Here is a 22104-nt window from a genome sequence, read left to right on the forward strand (position 1 = left end):
GGCAAAGTGAGTGGGAGAAAGGTGGGTCATGGGCCCCAGTCCGAGAAGTAGTCGAATCAGTTTGTTTTGGGAGGTTTGAAGCTTAGTCTTCAGTGACACTGAGGTGTTGGAGTACCAAGAGGAGCAAGCATAGTCAAAAAGGGGCTGAATCAGGGCCCCTGAGAGGGTCCTGAGGGCCTGAGGGTTGACATAGGGCCTGAGGGTTGACGTGTATGTGTGTGTGTGTGTGTGTGTGTGTGCGCGCACGTGTGCAGTCCTAGCTTGCACGTGTGCAGTGCTGGCTTGTGTGTGTGCATGTCTTTAAGTGGCACCCGTGTTGCAACGGTGTGCCTCGCATGGTCTGCATTTTACGTGTATGTGTGTGTGCGTGTGTGTATGTGTGTGTGTATGTGTGCTCACGTGTGCAGTCCTGGCTTGCACGTGTGCAGTGCTGGCTTGTGTGTGCGCATGTCTTTAAGTGGCGCATGTGTTGCAACGGAGCGCCTCGCAGGTGCTGGCTTGTGTGTGCGTGTGTGTGTGTGTGTGTGTGTGTGTGTGTGTGTGTGTGTGTGTGTGTGTGTGTGTGTGTGTGTTTGTGTGCATTTCTTGTTTGTGTTGCATCTTTGCCGTCCGCAAACATACGGACGGACACACAGACACGGTCAAATGTAGAGCGGCTGGCACCGCTAAAAATAAAGGAAAAGGACATCCACGATTCCACGGTAGGATTTGAACCTGTGATATTGGGAACCAGGAGCTAATGTCTTTCCACACTGAGCCACACAGCTCACTGTTCAACCCACTGTTTTGGATGTTATTTGAAGCGCTATCCAATGATAGTGCTACAAATAATTTGAAGCACTATCCAATTTGATTTGATTTGATAAACTTTCTTTTGAACTTGCAGATAAAATAAAACAACAAGAACCAAGAACAATACAAATGAAATAAACAAAAAACATTTAAAATGCGATCATTGATCATCCCCAACATGTTCAAAAAGGAGTAGGATGAAGCAAAACTTATTTACTCCTACCCCCGTCTTATTTAACATTCATAATCCATATAAACAATTACAAATGTAACATATCATATAAATCCTATGATATCTGTATCTATCTATCTATCTATCTATCTATCTATCTATCTATCTATCTACCTATACCTATCTATATACATCTTATCTCTATATCATATATATATATCTAATACACATAGCTCTATACATCACCCATATATACCTATACCCACTTGCTTTTTTATTTTATTTTTTTAAATAAGTTAATTAATGAATACAATCAACCCACCCCTTCCTCCACTCTATAACAGCTAATGATGTCCTTTTTATACATCCTCTTAAATTGTTCTATATTAGTGCTTTGTTTGAGTTCCAAATCCAAACCATTCCATAAACTGACCCCACAGATTGTGATACACTGACTCTTTCTAGTGGTGTGTACAAGAAGTTGCTTTAGGTTAAGCTCCCCTTTTAAATTATAACCCACCTCTCTGTCGGAAAACATATTCTGTATATTCCCCGGTAGTACATTATTTCTTGCTTTATACATAATTTGAGCTGTTTTGAATTTGACCATGTCCATGAATTTCAAAGCATTTAACTGTAAAAAAAAAAAGAGAGTTGGTGTGTTCCTGATATCCTACATTGTTCACAATCCTTATTGCCCTCTTTTGCAGTATGACCAATGGTTGTAAGTTACTTTTGTAGGTATTACCCCAAATCTCCACACAATAATTCAGATACGGCAAAACCAGTGAACAATACAGAATGTACAATGCCCTTTGATTTAGAATGAATCTTGCTTTTCCCAGTATAGAAACGCTTCTTGCCAGCTTAGCTCTTATATATGAAATATGGGGTTTCCAGCTGATTTTGTGTTCTAGCATTACACCAAGAAATTTAATTTCGTATACTCTTTCTATCTTTATATTATTTATCATCACAGTTGCTTGTGTGTCAATTTCCTTATTTCCAAAAAACATGATCTTTGTTTTCTTCAAATTTAATGACAGTTTGTTTTTGTCAAACCACCGTTTCAATTAGTTCATTTCTGATGTGATCACCTTCAAAAGCAGCTGCAGATTGTCCCCAGAACAGAAAATATTCGTGTCATCGGCAAATAAAACACATTTTAAAATATTTGATACTTTGCAGATCCATTTAGTGCTAAAGATGTACTTCTGTTTCCTCTGAAGCCATATTGACTGTCAGTCAGCAGTTTGTGTTTCTCAATAAATGTTTCCAGTCTTGCATTGAATAATTTTTCTAAAATCTTAGAAAACTGAGAAAGCAATGAAACAGGCCTGTAATTTGCACTGCGCAAAAAAACAAGGTTTCCGGCTATGCTAACAGATGAAAATGAGATGTAAATTCAGTCAAAATTCCTGTATTTACATGAGCTAAACCACTCGGAAAACTCAAAGTTTTCTGAGTCAGTAAAGACCGGTATCGTACCAAATTAAGTATGCGTGACCCCCTGCTGGGGCTGCTGCCAGAAAATCACACCTTCAGCCCAATTTGGGATCCCCCCTCCCTCCTCCCTATCTCGAGTAATGCTACTGAGCATGTGCAATAAGCCACCTATGATTGGCTGTGACCTAGGTGGGCATCCCTCCCTTATTTTGGGGGTCACATTGTGAGGGGGGGGGGGCTCACAAGGTGACCCCCCTCCTAGGGATCTAGCGGGGGTGGTGCCCCCCCCCCTTATTTTATTTATTTATTTACTTACTTATTTACTTATTTATTTACTTATTTACTTATTTACTTATTTATGTATATATATATTTATGTATTTATTTAGTTATACACACACACACACACACACACACACACACACACACACACACACACACACACACACACACACACACACACACACACACACACACACACACACACACACACACACACACACACACACACACACACACATATATACATACATGATTCTGAAAACAAATAGGCAACAATTTCAGTCAGGTAAATTGTTTTTATTGATAAAAAAAAAACAGTATACAGTATACTTTGGCTATTCAAAAATAGCAGATCTACAAGCTCATAGCGTGGTACTGAGTGCAGCGCTGTGAGCTTGTAGATCTGCTATTTATCCACACCGCCTGTCCATCTACGATGCCGTCCTCTTCATCTGACATTAGTTCATGCTGCCACACTGCCCTTTCTCCATCAGTCTCCAGACATGCAGTCCTGGTGGTCATCAACTGTAAAATATAGAATAGAATAGCAATTAAATGATGTATTCAATTACCATTATTACAGGAACACAATGTAAAACAAAAAACATCTTACAAACAGTTCCATATAACTTACCCTCAATCTTCTCTGTCAGCTCTTCATTGCGGCATTCATCATCATCTTCTGGTCAGCATTCTCTGGCTGGTCCAGACGATGGTGAAAATACAAGGAAAATACAATTAGGATTTATTTAGTTGTTTATCTACACAAACAACACAATTCCATATCTATTCAAAACCGCTCTAAAAGAGAACCTACAGGTGACTGGCCCCTGTAAAAGTCTAAGCTTATCACCGGCAGTGGTGGAAGAAGTACTCAGATATTTTACTTAAGTAAAATGAAAATAGCAGATCTACAAGTAGATCTACTTGTAGATCTGCTATTTTCAAATAGTTTTATAATGTAATAATTTATAGTAGAGTTTATAGTAAGTTTTCAAATAATAGTAGAGTAAAAGTACAATATTTGCCTCTGAGATGTAGTGGGTTAGAAGTAAGTATTGAAAATTGGAACTACTCCAGTAAAGTAAAAATCACACCCTGTGTGAAGTGGGCAGTGTCTTGCTAGCTAATCACAATACTGAATGGAGTCAACCAATCATGTACAAAAAATAAATACATTTATTGAAACACTCTTTATGATGGAAGAAACCATAACTTAAAAAAAACAAAATTATGTTTTTTTTTAAAGTTATGGTTTATTATATAGGGCTATGCACATGTGTCATGTGACACTGGCCAATCACAGTCCTGAATAGACTGTGATTGGCCAATCACGGTGCAGGGTTAGGCGGGGTACATTTTTGGCCAATCACAGCGCAGGATTTGTTGTACAAATATCCAAACCTCACTTATAGGGGCGGTTTCACCACCCAAAAATACCTCAACATTTTACTGAAGTACAGTACTTGAGTCAAGGTACTTAGTTACTTTACACCACTGATCACATGTATATTCTTTTTTAATTAAATATATATATTTTCTTACCCGTTATAACGACACTGTCTACGTCGGGAAAAGCAATCCCGACCTGATCCAACATGGGTCATCACTGCAAGATTATGTGGAGAATTGATACTGAAAATAGAAAAGCAGTATGTTAATTGATTCCAGAGAAGCCATTTTCAGAGTGCAGATGCCTCCACCCCACCCCCGACCTGTTCAAAGCCTCCATCAAAACCTAGCATTTAAGCTTTTGAACTGTCTGTGAAAGGCTAACATAATTACCTACTTGATAAAATAAAACAAATCAATAAATATGTTGTAGCACATGTAAAAGTTTCAGCTAATAGCTTAGCTAGCATACTATAATAATTCAACCAAGACAAGCAAGAAGAATACCCAAACTGAGCAGCATAAAACAGCATGAAAATAAAGTTTAGCTTGTGTTTAGCTTGATGTAAACAAGCCATAGGCTTTTTGGGGTTTAAAATCCTCTTAGCAGACCTTGTATTGAACTGTAGGCTACTTTGCTTTTTTAGCAAACTGCTAATAAAGTATTCAATCAAAATCAAACAGAGGAATGCACAATAATCTACATTTTAAAGAGATCTGTAGCCTACAGCATGTAAATCCACTTACTTTCTTAGTTTTCACTCCTCTCTGCTTGGCTCCTTTCCTGATTTTAATTTGGTGAACAAAGGCATAGATATATATGTTACAGGGTGAATGGAGAACCAGGTAGATTGAAGAAGGCGCGTTCGTTTTTACCACCCACCCAGCAATTCTGTAGAAGCAACACTAGAGGGAGCCACAAGCCAGGCTTGTGCACAAACTATATGGCTGCGACCACACACACACAGTCACACACACACACACACACACACACACACACACACACACACACACACACACACACACACACACAAGCGCACACACACGCGCTCATGCTTTTTTTGGTTTATTGAAAGCAGGACTGTTAAGATACTTTTATTGTGTTCTGGCTTTTGTTTTACTTTCTCCCTGACACACACACACACACACACACACACACACACACACACACACACACACACACACACACACACACACACACACACACACACACACACAGTGATCCATGAAAAGAACTATTCTGTCCCTATCGGTTTACAACTCAAACGGCGCTGAGTCGACAAGTGGAGCATCGGCCGGTCAGCGCGGGCACTCGCGCCTGGAGGCGCGAGGGCGCGCTTCCTCGGCCTCAAGCTCCACTTGTCGGCGCGCCTCCGTCGTGGACAAGCGTGTGCGTGTGCACGCGTGTTCAGCGTTCCCCTAGCGTAGCTTCCTGGTTGCTATGTGGGGGGGAACAACAAAAGACAGGTCCCGCGTCGGCACATCAAAGCCCCGCCTCTCCGCGTTCTCCTTCTCCTCCTCCTCCTCCTCCTCGGAGGAGGAGGACGGTTTATTTCGCGAGGAGGAGCTCCTCCTCGCCTCACGTAATAAACCCCCGCCTCGCAGTGCCGCGTCCTCCTTCTCCTCCTCCTCCTCGCGAGCCTCGCTAATAAACCCTATCTCGAAAAGCCCCGCCTCGCCCCGAAACCCCGTGCCTAAAAACGAGCGCTCTGTCTTCAATCTACCTGGTTCTCCATTCACCCTGTGACATATATAAAGGCTAGATGACTCACCCGCGCTGCTGGCCAATGGAGTACAACGTTGCCACATGGCGGCCATCTTGGGACGGTCATTCATAACATTATGTCTATGGGGCATATACTTTGAAATAACCATAGCGTGCTCAATTTTCATCCAATTTTCAAACGGTTTGGTGTTTTGTAAACACCAAAGATGTAGTTATGACACTGCATACTTATAATTATAATCATGTTTTTTTTTTAAATAAAATTAAGTATGCAGTATCAAAACTACATCTTTGGTGTTTACAAAACACCAAACCGTTTGAAAATCGGATGAAAATTGAGCACGCTATGGTTATTTCAAAGTATATGCCCCATAGACATAATGTTATGAATGACCGTCGCAAGATGGCCGCGGTTGAGCTACGCTTGCAACGCCCCCTTGAGCCATCTAGCCTTTATATATATCTATGAACAAAGGGACTCAATGGGGTCCTGGAAGGGCCCAAATAAGGACCTTTAGGTGTCCTGAGAAATGCCTGACCAAATAAACGATAAATAAATAACAATAAAATACTAACTGAATACTAAATACAATGGGCTTGCCTGTCTTAAGTTAAGTGTGTAATAATGCATAAAAGCAAACATCACCAGCCTTTATCAACATAACCTGTGCTGCTGTAAATATTCGACTTTCTAAATGATCACCGTCTCTCTCTCTCTGTCACACACACACACACACACACACACACACACACACACACACACACACACACGCACGCACACACGCACGCACGCACGCACGCACGCACACACACACACGCACACACACACCATCCCCCTTCACACCTCAAGCAAGCTCGCTTAGCCTACTCCCCTGTCTGTCTTTGAGTGTCTTCCCACAGGTCCTGCAGGCTGGGCATTGGGTTTTTCTGAAAAACTTGTGTCCAAAACAGTTAGTTTTCAGGATTCTATTAAAAAAAATAACAAAAGTAGCATTTGATGCTTTTGTGTGACGCTGTAGTATGAAGAAGTAGGGCGTTTATCTAATAAAAAACATAATTTCGAATATGGAGATAAGAGGTTTCTTTCCGACAACAGCGATATAGCAACATTAATTTGGTCTTCTTCAGTTTAGTCTTTGGTTTACACACATCCACTCACTTACTGATTCTACAGACTAACACTCTCCATGCAATTCTGTGTTATATTCAAGTTAAATATATAATATTATTGTATACACTTTTAAACCAGCCGTGTGTCTTCCTCCTTTTTGTTATGGCCTACGAGCCAGGTCGTAACAGTGTACAGTAGGTAAAATACCCGCAGCAGCACATAAAGCAGACATGTCCAAAGTCTGGCCCAGGGCCCAAGCGTGACACACAGGCAAAGGCGGCTTCCCTCCTAAAATATATATAACCACACATGTTATCCACACACAATAACCACATGAACCCTATGGGGTGAACCTTTTGCACAAATAGCAGCTGTATAAGAACATAACAGTTTTGCAATGCGTTAATTGTGATCTTGAACACTGGCTATTTTTGCCACAGATTTAGTGTGGATTTGACCAGGAGTATACAGATATGCTTTGACTTAAAGCGGCACATGTCACTTTTTTTTATGTAAGGTCCAATCTGTATGGTAGAGTATGTTCATACAATATAACTTATACCATTGGGGTGGTTGAATGTTGTCTCCCTGCTCATCTATTGAGACATTTGGATCGTGTCAAAGGTCATGTCTCACCTAGATAGGATCTGACACAAATTCTGACCTGATGGCCAAGATTCAATGTATCCCCTGAACAAGCAGGCAGCGAATAGCTTTGGCATTTAGAAATGTGTTTGATGTGAACAGATATGGGAAATGTTCTTATTCACTTTTTACTACATTGTAATCAATTGAAAACTTTCGTTTTTTAGCTCACTAAGCGTTGCAATGTGATCTTTTCAAAAGACCATAGTTAAATGACTTTGTAGATTTAGATTGTTTAAAGAGAGAGAGAGAGAGAGAGAGTCACAGTTTAGTCTCACATGTAGGTAGTTTGGTACAGATGTGCACTAGAGTTAGAAGCCTTGGAGTGACATTTTCTGTTAATAGCAGGGCTGACAGGTCTGCATGCATTTCTGCCAAGTGGTGTTCTAGCAACTCAAGGTTTGAGGTACCACTGTTGGACCCAACTGCTGAGTTGCGCCCTGGGATTGTGAAAAGGTTTCTGATAGTCAAGTTAAGTCACAGGCTTCTACTCATCAGCATGTTGTTGCAAAGGTAAAGTGGCTACATCCTCATCCAGACAGATATGTTTTTGGGAAGCCTGTAGAGATATGGGATTTGCAAGGCACACAGACAGATAGTGCACCGTCATTTCTACCCATTGCAGTATGCATGTCATTCCTGTACTATACTGTACTGCACTATACTGTATTGTCTTATTTTTCTCTAGTTCAAATCAAAATAAAGACTTGTTTTGTATCATACAACTGTTTCTAATTAGCCGTCATTGAAAGTCCTTATGGTGCATCATCAGATTGCAAATTTCTACTTGAACAGAAGAAATTATTGAGGTTGAACGACCCTAATTGAAAAGCTTTGCATTTAGCCCTTGCAGGGAACAGGTCTGACGATCACACATTAAGTCAGTATGGATATGTTTCACCTATAGCTGTTCAGGTAAATGAAAAGTTAACCCCTACAATCAATTGAAATATATGAGAAAATGTTCCATGACATAATGCTATAATGTTTTATGGGTAATAGCTTGTAGATCTCTTAGCATTTCTTTGAATTTGATCATTGTTACCTTTTCCTTGACTTTTTATGCCATGTAGCTCAAGATTTGAAAGAACTGGTGCAGAGTTTCTTCCTTGGCCTACTGAGAGTGTGCATACAGTTTCATGCCGATCAGTCCAACGGTGCCGGAGATTAGCTGTTTACAGACAGACATAACAATGTGTCCTTGCATAGATTCACTTTTCAAAGTTAAGGGGCAAAATGGAATGAGTCTTTCCCAACAAAACATGGACGAACCTGGACCAGTGACCAGTGACCATGAATGGGGTTTGATCAAGTCCTATCATGTCTAGTTAGATCTGGTCCAGAATATCACCTTATTTCAACTAACATACGTAAATCCTATAGAGAAAATATATGTTTCCACTGAAATCTCCTAGACAGAGAACTAAATCGTTGTAATGGTCAAATCACGTATTTTAAAATCCTGGCCTGTTTTTATTCAAAGTTGGATTATGTGTGACATGTGTGACACAATAAAATAATTTGCACAGATGAAGGCAACAAGCTGATTTCATTGGAAGATTTTGTGGACATTCAGGACTAAGGTATCACAGCAGATATGGATATGGGGATGATCTTTGATCTAGATTTACATCATTTACAGGACGTCGTCACCATGACAATCAATGTATGACGCCTTTTTACGGCAGTTTGGGTGATCAAAATGTTGTTTACAATGTCTTTCAGTGATGTTCAGAACTAGGCCAAATCATGGCCGATATGGGGATGATCTTGACGTCATCACTAGGACATAGTATGGACGGCTTTTTAGTGACCTAAAACAGCCTGATATACGGCCAGTTTGGGTGATTATAAAGTTGTTTAGATGACGTCTTGGAAATGACGTCAAAATCAAGACGTCATGATGACGCCATGATGACTCAATGATGACTCAATGATGACGTCCTCCGGTGACGTTCAGTACTAGGCCAGATCACAGCCGATATGGGGATGATCTTGAAGTCATCACCAGGACATCATATGGACGGCTTATCAGTGACCTATAATGGTGGCTAGAGGAAGTCCATTTCCCAGCATGCACTGGGGCACCAAGGACTGTATTGTTTTTATTTGTGTAATTATTTGAATATGGGAATGAGTATTTGGGTTATGTTATGGGTCATTGTGTTTAGTGTTTTGTTGTGGTGTTATTTGGTGATTTATGTTTTTATATGTAAATTTGTTAGTAAAACCATGAGTTTAAATGTCTGTTCGTTTAGTCAGTCCCCAACTCATAATGTAATAACGGCTCATAATGTAATAACGGTTCATAATGTAATAATTTAAATGTAATAAAAACTCATAATGTAATAATCAGCTCATAATGTAATAAAAAAATGAGCGCATAACGTAATAACAGATTTTTCTATAATGTAATAATGTGTAACATTATAAATCTCACATAGCCGCTTATAATGTAATAAAAGTTCAGAATGTAATAATGTCTCATATTGTTGGGAAAAGTAAAGTGTTACATCATAATAATCATTATCAGTACCATGGTCAGTATCAGTATCATGGTCAGTATCATGGTCAGTACCATGGTCAGTATCAGTATCATGGTCAGTATCATGGTCAGTACCATGGTCAGTATCAGTATCATGGTCAGTATCATGGTCAGTATCATGGTCAGTACCATGGTCAGTATCATGGTCAGTATCAGTATCATGGTCAGTATCATGGTCAGTACCATGGTCAGTACCATGGTCAGTATCAGTATCATGGTCAGTATCATGGTCAGTACCATGGTCAGTATCATGGTCAGTATCAGTATCAGTATCATGGTTTGTATCATGGTCAGTACCATGGTCAGTACCATGGTCAGTACCATGGTCAGTATCATGGTCAGTATCGGTATCATGGTCAGTATCATGGTCAGTACCAAGGTCAGTATCATGGTCAGTATCATGGTCAGTACCATGGTCAGTATCAGTATCATGGTCTGTATCATGGTCAGTACCATGGTCAGTATCATGGTCAGTATCAGTATCATGGTCTGTATCATGGTCAGTACCATGGTCTGTATCATGGTCAGTACCATGGTCAGTACCATGGTCAGTATCATGGTCAGTACCATGGTCAGTATCATGGTCAGTATCGGTATCATGGTCAGTATCATGGTCAGTATCAGTATCATGGTCAGTATCATGGTCAGTATCATGGTCAGTACCATGGTCAGTATCATGTCAGTATCATGGTCAGTATCAGTACCATGGTCAGTATCAGTATCATGGTCAGTATCATGGTCAGTATCATGGTCAGTACCATGATAATCATCAACGGAGCGTGCGATTGCCGTTACATTTTGCGCACACCTTCCCACTAGGCCGAGGAAGAAATGCCACCCTTTTCACATTGGCCTGATATAGCGCCACCAGCAGGTCTAATTTAGCAAAACACATTTTTGGAACAAAATGCCTCAAATCATGAATGCAGTGTCCAATTGAAAGGCCTAAGAAGAAATGGCACCCTTTTCACATTGGCCTATTATAGCGCCACCCGGAGGCCACAATAACCTACCTGACCTGGCGGAGACCTGTGCTCCGAGGAGCACTTTTTCTAGTTACAGTATGCAGTGTTATTACATTATGAGTGGCTACGCAAGGTTCTTAATGTAACACATTATTACATTATGGGCTCATGATTTTATTACATTATGAGCTGATTATTACATTATGAGCTTTTATTACATTTAGTTTATTACATTATGAGCTTTTATTACATTTAGTTTATTACATTATGAGCTTTAATTACATTTAGTTTATTACATTATGAGCCGTTATTACATTATGAGCTGCTGTAGCAACTCATAATGTAATAACGGCTCAACTCATAATGTAATAACGGCTCATAATGTAATACATTTACAGTAATAAAAGTTCATAATGTAATAATTAGCTCATAATGTAATAAAAACAACAATTTGAGCCGTTATTACATTATGCACTGTTATAACATAATGAGGGGCTACGCAAGGTTCTTAATGTATCACATTATTACATTATGGGCTCATGATTTTATTACATTATGAGCTGATTATTACATTATGAGCTTTTATTACATTTAGTTTATTACATTATGAGCTTTTATTACTGTAAATGTATTACATTATGAGCCGTTATTACATTATGAGTTGCTACAGCAACTCATAATGTAATAACGGCTCAACAAAATGTAATAAAAGCTCATAATGTAATAAACTAAATGTAATAAAAGCTCATAATGTAATAAACTAAATGTAATAAAAGCTCATAATGTAATAAACTAAATGTAATAAAAGCTCATAATGTAATAATCAGCTCATAATGTAATAAAATCATGAGCCCATAATGTAATAATGTGTGAACCTTGCGTAGCCACTCATAATGTAATAACACTGCATAATGTAACTAGAAAAAGTGCTCCTCGGAGCACAGGTCTCCGCCAGGTCAGGTAGGTTATTGTGGCCTCCTGGTGGCGCTATAATAGGCCAATGTGAAAAGGGTGCCATTTCTTCTTAGGCCTTTCAATCGGACACTGCATTCATGATTTGAGGCATTTTGTTCCAAAAATGTGTTTTGCTAAATTAGACCTGCTGGTGGCGCTATAACAGGCCAATGTGAAAAGGGTGGCATTTCTTCCTCGGCCTAGTGGGAAGGTGTGCACAAAATTTCACGGCAATCACACGCTCCATTGATGATTTGAGGCATTTTGTACAAAACGAACCAATCTTGCAAACTTTGGAAGGCAATCTTAGCCAATCAGGATAGAATATAAAAAAAAATCACACCAGTGTGAAGAGAGTGGTGCCTTTCATGAGTTCATTTCGTTAGTTACTTTTTACAGACTTTGATGACTTCAAAGTATTTTTACTAATTTTAAGTACTTTAAAATGTTTTTATTGATTTTTACGTGTTTTTACTCATTTTAACATCTTTTAAGTATTTTTACTCATTTAAAGTATTTTTACTCATTTAAAGTATTTTTACTCAAAAGTGTGTGTTGCGTGTGAGTGTGTGTGTGCGTGTGTGTGTGTATAATTAGTGTAACTGGTTGCATCTTTGTGTTGCAATCAGCCGCAGCTGTTGAGGCTGTGCTCAAACATACAGAGAGGCCGTGCTCATACACACAGACACACAGACACACAGACACACAGACACACAGACAGACACCAGGACAAAGTCACTCCTTGGAGTGGCTAGCACCACTCAAAAATCGGAGAGATCCGGGTTGATCACATGACTATATAGTCATGTGATCAACCCGGATACTCTCTCGCCATGCCTTTCGGCCTGGCGGAGACAATAACGGCTCAAATTGTTGTTTCCTGGCAAGTATGATGGTCAGTATCATGGTCGGTATAATGTCAGTATCATGTACGTATCATGGTCAGTATCACGGTCTGTAGAATGTCAGTATCATGGTCAGTATCATGGTCAGTATCATGGTCAGTATCATGGTCAGTATCATGGTCAGTATCATGTCAATATCATGACAGTATTATGGTCAGTTTAATGTCAGTATCATGGTCAGTATCATGGTCAGTATCATGTCAATATAATGTCAGTATCATATAAGTATCATGGTTAGTATCATGTCACTATCATGGTCAGTATCATGGTCAGTATCATGGTCAGTATCATGTCAGTATCATGGTCAGTATCATGGTCGGTATCATGGCCAGTATCATGGCCAGTATCATGGCCAGTATCATGGTTAATTATGGTCAGTATCATATCAATATCATGGTCAGTATCATGGTGACCATGAAACTGACCATGATACTGACCATGGTACTGACCATGATACAGACCATGATACTGATACTGACCATGATACTGACCATGATACTGACCATGGTACTGACCATGATACTGACCATGATACTGACATGATACTGACCATGATACTGATACTGACCATGATACTGATACTGACCATGGTACTGGCCATGGTACTGATATTGACCATGATACTGACCATGATACTGACATGATACTGATACTGACCATGGTACTGATACTGACCATGATACTGACCATGATACTGACCATGGTACTGACCATGGTACTGGCCATGATACTGGCCATGATACCGACCATGATACTGACAATGATACTGACATTAAACTGACCATGATACTGACCATGATACTGACCATGATACTGACCATGGTACTGACCATGATACTGACCATGATACTGATAATGATTATTATGATGCAACACTTTACTTTTCTCAACAATATGAGACATTATTACATTATGAACTTTTATTACATTATGAGCGGCTACGTGAGATTTATAATGTAACTTATTATTACATTATTACATTATAGAAAAATCTGTTATTACGTTATGCACTCATTTTTTTATTACATTATGAGCTGATTATTACATTATGAGTTTTTATTACATTATGAGTTTTTATTACATTTAAATTATTACATTATGAACCGTTATTACATTATGAGCCGTTATTACATTATGAGTTGCTACAGTCCCTCTCCCCTTTTCGCATTTATGTGTAGTATGTGTTGGTATGGGAATGTTGGAGTTGGTTGATTCAATAGAGAGTTGTCATGGCTCTTATAGGGACCCTACTTCAGGCCTATACAATACATTGCTCTTCGACACTATGCTGCATGCAATCAAATCAATATCAGCCAGTGTCTTATATAAATGAACATGACGACTTGACACAAAGCCAGGTAACGCTGTGGTGACGTCTTACAGTGACGTTCAGAAATAGGCGATATGGTGTTGCTTAATTTACGTAATTTACAGGAAGTAATTTAAGCGACTTTTTAATCACCCAAACTGGATGTCTGTTTTAGGTCACTAAAAAGCTGTCCATACGATGTCCTGATGGTAACGTTCAAATCAATCCCATATCGGTCATGATCTGGCCTTGTCCTGAACGTCACCGAACAACGTCATCATGACGTTCAGGACAAGGCCAGATCACAGCCGATATTGGATGATTTTGACGTAATTTCTAGGACGTCATCTAAACGGCTTTTTCATCACCCACACTGGCCGTAGGCTAATAAGCGGCTGTTTGAGGTCACAACAAAGCCGTCCATAAGATGTCCTGGTGATGACGTCCAAATCATCCCCACATGGGCCCGTGATCTGGCCTAGTTGTGAACGTCACTGAAAGACGTCATGATGAAGTCCTTTGGTGACGTTATGGACTAGGCCAGATCACAGCCCATATGGGGGTGATTTTGACGTGTTGAGCGGGACGACATCTAAACGGCTTTTTCATCACCCACACTGGCCGCAAAAGATGAAAGTCGTCAGTGAAAGACGTCATGATGGCGTGTTGAGCGGAACGTCATCTAAACGGCTTTCTCATCACCCAAAATGACTGTCAAACAAAAAAAGGCCATATGTCCTGGTGATGACGTCCTGGAAATGACGTAAAGATCATCCCCATATGGGCTGTGATCTGGCCTAGTCCTGAACGTCACCGGGGGACGCCATCATAACGTCATTATGACGTCATTAAGTAAGTATATGTTTTTCAAGAGTCTCTTTAACATCTCTCTAATCTACAAAAGGTTGTTTTTATTTTAATACTTTATCAGTCTGAAATGTAAACAGCACGGTAGAGTCAGACATTTAGGCTGAAAGCATAACACAAAAGAGTCCTACTCTACAATTTTAGAGTCACTGAAAGATATGGAGGAAAACTGAACTATCTAAGTAAAACATAAATAAATAATATTAATAATAATAATATTAATCCACTCCCCTATTTTTTCTCCCAATTTATGCCAATTCCCAATTATAAATATTAAATATTTTATTTTTGTCACATATATATATATATATATATATATATATATATATATATATATATATATATATATATATATATATATATATATATATATGTATATGTATATATATATATATATATATATATATATATATATATATATATATATATATATATATAATATAAATTCGTAAAAAAGAAAAACGATCTACAAGAAACGAAACACATTTGTGACGTGAGTGCTAATTCAAGCAGGTTAGAACAGAACGGTATAAAAAATGTGGTGCACACACATCTGTGGCCCAGGTGCAAGACAAACAAAGTATCATTAAAAAAAAGAATAGAGTCTACACACTGGTGAAGTTGCAAAAAGCTCCGCTTGGTATTTTATTGCTCGTCAACGTTTCGGCCTGTTCAGACCAAACTGAACTGGCCGAAACGTTGACGAGCAATAACATACCAAGCGGAGCTCTCTTTGCATTATTTGAATTATTAGGGTAATGCACATCAAACAATAATACAAATATTATTTATGATTAATATACTGATGATTGCACTTGGCTATGGAAATGGTTGAAATTTCAGTTCCTTATTTTATGTAATTGTCTCAGTTCTCTGTCTGCTGGAAATGTCTAGTCAAATGACGTGTGGTTTGTCCGCAAGTGTCTTTCCAAGTTCTCTTTCTATACCATCACGTGCAGTTCACATTCGCAGGAGTAACTCTGTGGAACAGCCTTGATAGAGATCTGAAATTGTGTAGGTCATTACAAATATTCAAAAGATTACTTACAAATAATATGATAGATAATTATTTTAAAAAAACATAAAAAGCATGAGCCTTCTGTATGATTTTATTTATTATAGCATATATACATATACTTGTACAGTACAGCAAATAATATATATATATTTTTTCTCTCGATTTTGACTTAAAATTTTCTTTGTTTTGTAAAAGGGTAGGCGTAATAAGCAATGCTTCAGCCTATACCTTTTTGGTCAGAAATGTGGTTTGCTTTTCTTGATGAACTTGTTTGCTTTTTTTGTATTACCTATTACTGTAATGTTACCACAAACTTGACTGAAATAAACTAAAAGTTGCGGCATACAGTAGAATAATGATGAGAGAACTCTATCCAGTTCCATGTATGGTACATATGGCTGAGATTTCAGTTCCTTTTTCTCAGTTCTCTGTCTGCTGGAAAGGTCTAGTCACATGATGGATGGTTTGTCACAATGAAAGTGTCTTTCCATGTTCCCTTTCTTCACTTACTGTATAGTTGTTGCAATTCATTTTCCCATCAAATATAATGTGTATAATGTGTATACTATGTATTTTGTCTCATGACGTCTGTTCCCAAACTCATTCAACTGATGTCTTGTCTCATTAGTAGTGCTGTCAAACGATTAAAATATTTAATCACGATTAATCGCATGCTTTGTCATAGCTAATCGCACGATTAATCGCAAAGAAGTCTTTTTCACAATGTATCTTAGAGGTATATTTTTCAAGTATTTTATACCCCTATCAACATTGGAGTGGAAAATATATTTGCTATGCAAAAGTATGTATTAATGGAAATACTTTAAAAAGCCAAAAGAAACCATCAAATGGCACTGCATTAGCATAAACATAGGCTGCAGCAGATTTTATACATTAACACTAAATAATGGACCTTATACAGGATTCTACAAAATAAAACAAACATAAATTTAGCACAGGATTGTAGCCTCCCTGTTACATTCCAATATACTAGTAGCATTTAGTTCCCTATTGAAAGTAGCTGAAGAAATAATGTAATTGTGTCTAATGACTTGTGGGTGCGGGGTAACAACAGTAAAGGTACTGGAAAGGAGCATGCTCACAGACATAGAGAACTGTGTCCTAAACTACCAATAAATATGCGATTAATCGCGATTAAAATAATTAATCGTGATTAACATAGCGGTGAGTTAATTGCGATTAATCAAGTTAACTTTGAAAGCCCTACTTATTAGATGTGGTTGAAAAATAGTAGTATCTTAATAATCAGGTAACACACGTGTACCATTGATATGCTGCTAGGCTCAATCCTGTGTTCATTCACACTGCCCCATTTGTTAGTTTCAAGAGTTGTGGTTTCCGTTAAGGTGAACAAGTATTCCATGTTGGTGAGAAAGTCTCAGACCGTCTGAGACTTTCTCACCAAATGAACCCTGCAGTAAGTGAAGAAAGGGAACTTGGAAAGACACTTTCATTCTGACAAACCATACATCATCTGACTAGACATTTCCAGAGAACTGAGAAAAAGGAACTGAAATCTCAGCCACATGTATTTGTGTACCATACATGGAACTGTATAGAGAGACACACAGACACACACACACACACACACACACACACACACACACACACACACACACACACACACACACACACACACACACACACACACACACACACACACACACACACACACACACACACACACACACACACACACACACACACACACACACCACCCATTAAGTCTGTCACCTATCCGGTGAACAGATATGGGAAATGTTCTTATTCACTTGGATTATATTAAAAAAAAAGATTAACAAATTAAGCCCTTTTTTAAGCCCTTAACAAAAATATTGAAATTTATATTTTTGTTTTGTTCCATTTTTGCTTTGGCAATGGAGAGAGGGAGAGGGAGAGGGAGAGAGAGACCCCCTCTTTAAACAAAGAGTGAATTTGAATGTCAAAGGAAATGGCCAGTCTCCTGCTGGGTCTTTGTCTGGCAGAGGAACGGTAAATCACTGATTTCCAAATGTATATAGACAAATTTCACTGTAAACATTTTCAACTGTAAATTTCCAATGACGTACAAAAACACCAGCAAACTGCGGGTTTACTGAGCAACTGCAATTGCCCAAAGTTGCCCATTAATGCCTCTTTTCATGCAGTGTTGTAAAGTGGTGTTTGTCCCCAGCTTTATATAACGGTATGATTTTTGCTACTTTCATTTTATTTGGGAACTTGCCAGTTTGGAAGGACAAGTTACAGATGTGAGTTAGTGAGTTAGTGGTTTTGTGATTCCATCAATGACTTTCTTGACTATTGTCATATCGATTTCATTACAGTCAGTCGAGATTTTGTTCTTAAAAGTGCTTACAATGTCCACAACTTCATTTTCTTCCACTGTTCTAAGAAAGATTGAACTTGGGTTCCTATGTAGTTATGGCTATCAAAACCTTCACATGTTGTTTCTGGTTTAATTTGATTAGCCAATTCAGGTCCCACATTTACAAAAAATGTATTAAAACCACTAACCACATCATCCATATTATTTAATGATAGTGCTACAAATAGTACTCTATAGTGATGATTTGGGGAGGAAACATTACAGGACTGCAATATGTGACGAGTTGGGAGTGAAAAAACTTTACCCAGTCTCTTATGCATTAGGCCACGGAGGCTCATAGCTGGGGACCCCCTGGAACCCCCTAAAGGACCCCTGGGGGTCCCCAGACCCCACTTTGAGAATGACTGCACTTCATCATCGTTTACATTTAAGGAACAACTAGTCTCGCAGTAGACAGATTATTAGATGGACATTATAACATCTAACATCTGTTGCACAACTATGAAAGAGTGGTAAAGGACCAAAAAGAAAGTGAAAAAAATATGAATTGACCAACCACAGACCTCTTTAGACAAACCATGGACCAACAACAGACTTCCATTGAAGCCCAGCCAATCAGAGGCTTACCTAAGTTTTTCAATGGTAAAACCTGGACTGACCATGTGGGACTAAGGAACACCTAATCCAAAATCCAACCCACATTTTATGTTAGGGTCATGTGCTTCGTGCCACAGGACATATATCTGAGATGGCGGGAACTTGTGTACCAGTAGAGTCTCCCTGAACAAGCAGGGGTGATATGGATCTAGACTTTGTGCGGGGACGTGTAGTCCTCCAACCTTAACACCCGCATGGGAAGCGGGTTTGAGCCCTGCTTTGGCCAAACACATTCCAAAGTACACATCGTCAATGGGGAGAAAGGTAATGGTCTTGGACATGTTGTATATGACCGAGGCTGTGTATCCTGACAGGAAGAACCCCCCACCAGAACAGTACGGAGGGTACGAGTCTGACTCCCACATCTGAAAAGGGACGTAATATTTGCTCCATGCTTCCCGGACGGGAGGCATGCCCTCGTTTAGGTTCCCAACGAAGAGGTGCTTAATGTTGTCTTCCTTGTTGTCATCCATGGTGCCCAGGAGGTACAACATCATGTTGTCTGTGTTGGCAAAGATGTCGTCATCCCCGTTGAGGATGAATTGGACATGTGGACAGTTCCTGTCCATCCACCCCATGAAGAGGAACTGCTTCAGAGTGAGGTTTTGGAAGGAGTCGTTGAAGTCCCACTGCACGATGTCTCTGTGCTCGTGTTGTTCAAATTCTAGCATCCGATTCAGCCTCTTATGCTCATACCCGCTGCCCGTTGTTCCCAAGAGGAACACCCTACGGATGTTCTTGCCCCTCACTGACCTCTCCTCCGCCCAGGTCTTACGTAGGGCTTCTCGTCGCTCGTAGTTTCCGGGAGAGCTCTTAATGGCGAGCAAGAAGAAGACATCCTCGGATCGTTTGGACCCCCCGCATTTGTCAGGGACATCCAGCAGCAGTGGGAAGTGACGGCAGTGTCGGTAGTACAGGAAGTCTTGGGTGAAACCGGGAAGAGAGGAGAAGCCTGTCACGTTGTCGGCCATGGACTTGTTCCTCTCGCAGGTTGGCCAGGAAGGTTGAGAGGAGGTCCTATGGCCGGCTGTCGTTCTGCTGTCAGCTTCCATCCTTGTCGGAGCGGCTGTCGGCTGTTCTCCCATTTTCACCTGGACATACTTGGCAAGATGGTGGACGCCCTGGACGATGTACAGCACCAGCAGCACCAATAAGGCTATCTGCGTCACCCTGCAACACAGCTTCCTTGTTATCCTCGACATTCTACAATGGGACAGACAAAACAATGTCACACCACACTCACCACAGAAAAGGCTGTTCTGCTAAAAAATAAATCATAAATCTGTGATCGGAGATTGATACTTTCCCATATGCGGTTGTCTTGACTGACAGAGGACCTGAAGGCATTCCATGCATCAACCCAATAACACGCTCATAACTGTTCTCACTGCAGACACGTAATGCAGCCATGTACTACTGTGCTTTGACATTGTACGTTAAATCTACAATGTCAAAATGCAGTACTCTACATGTAAATACCAGTTTACTAACAGCCATTCACTGTATGCACTGATCTGATAGCAGGCTAATATGAAAATGAAATGGCCACAGGGGGGGAATCAACAGTGTTAAGTGTTTCAATACAAACCATTTGGCAAGTTAATTTGTATTGTAAATTTCCACAAGGCAGTCCAAAGTGACAAACAAATAAAATGTAAGGGAAACTTACATGTATCAGTGTGTCTGTCTCGTCTTCCAATATATACCGTAAAACAAAAACTAATGTCTAACATAAAAGTCTTCAACAACTGAGCATTGCAGTCAAGTTTTTCCTCAAATCAAACATAAGTCCTTGATATATTCTTACGGTTATAGTATGCTGACTTTGTCATTATCTTAATGTGGCTGTGTATTTTGTTGTTTTCCATAATTTGACATTGATGAGACTGAAACATGTAGATGTTGAACGATAAAGACCCCAGAATGGAGCCTTGGGGAACTCGACATGTCATTTTTGGGTGTCATAGGCACAAAGTAGTCCCTGCCGTTACCAGTATCTACCAGTCAAACCAGTACCAGTACAAGGACCCCCATAACTCTTGAGTGTGTACAAATGGAACCAAATGGACCCGTAACCGTAACCCTTAGGAACACGTCGATTTTTAAAGAAGGGTACCCCTGGAGAAAATGTATGTGCCCTGATCTAAAATGGCATGACCCTCCCTTTGACTAAAGAAAAATCAATGACCCTCCCCAAGTGATAAAAAAAAAAAAGATGAACCCTCCCCGCCTAGGAGTGTCACGATATATTGTCCCACGATATAGCCTATCATGGTTTTAAAATGTGATGATAGGTATTGTCATGATGTCATACTGTATCGTAATTTTTTTGTTTGTTATTAAAACACTTTCCACTAGGAGTTCCTACTGTATGGTGTATGATATGAAATGTAAAGCTTATCATAATCACAGTAATTATTAATCATGTCTTCCATCATATTCAAGGTATTTTGGAGAAACAGCTACTCCAGTCACTTTCATTTTAAAGCACTGCAGAGAGGAGGTGTTGTGTGTCAGCTGATGCTTGTTGACGCTTGTTAATCAAAGCAATTATGCCTCTGCACTCTCAAATAGGCCTACATCTAAGATGGTTTACATGGAATTATTATACTGTATCTGGTATTATAGATTTTTTTGAGCTGTTGGAAATAACTAGGCTGCACTTGGTTGGTGAAGTCCAGATGACAAGAATATGAGGTTTGTGGAATTTATAGTCATGCAGTGTTATATTATATTATATTTGTTATATTAGTGTCTATCTGTCCTCTGAAACAATGGGTTTATACACTGCATGAAAAGAGGCATTAATGGGCAACTTTGGGCAATTGCAGTTGCTCAGTAAACCCGCAGTTTGCTGGTGTTTTTGTACGTCATTGGAAATTTACAGTTGAAAATGTTTACTGTGAAATTTGTCTATATACATTTGGAAATCAGTGATTTACCGTTCCTCTGCCAGACAAAGACCCAGCAGG

General features: G+C 39.4%; 1 protein-coding gene across 1 annotated transcript; it reads right to left on the minus strand.

Moving 5' to 3' along the window:
* Positions 1–19143: 19143 nt before the first annotated feature.
* Positions 19144–20334, minus strand: LOC308102972 (N-acetyllactosaminide beta-1,3-N-acetylglucosaminyltransferase 3-like; the record flags this gene model as incomplete). Its single annotated transcript, XM_080452825.1, has 1 exon — positions 19144–20334. One exon carries the CDS (start codon positions 20332–20334, stop codon positions 19144–19146), a length of 1191 nt encoding a protein of 396 aa, XP_080308951.1.
* Positions 20335–22104: the final 1770 nt, after the last annotated feature.

Source organism: Gymnoscopelus braueri (assembly GCF_963280865.1).
Source record: "Gymnoscopelus braueri genome assembly, chromosome: 16".
NCBI classification, from domain to species: domain Eukaryota; kingdom Metazoa; phylum Chordata; class Actinopteri; order Myctophiformes; family Myctophidae; genus Gymnoscopelus; species Gymnoscopelus braueri.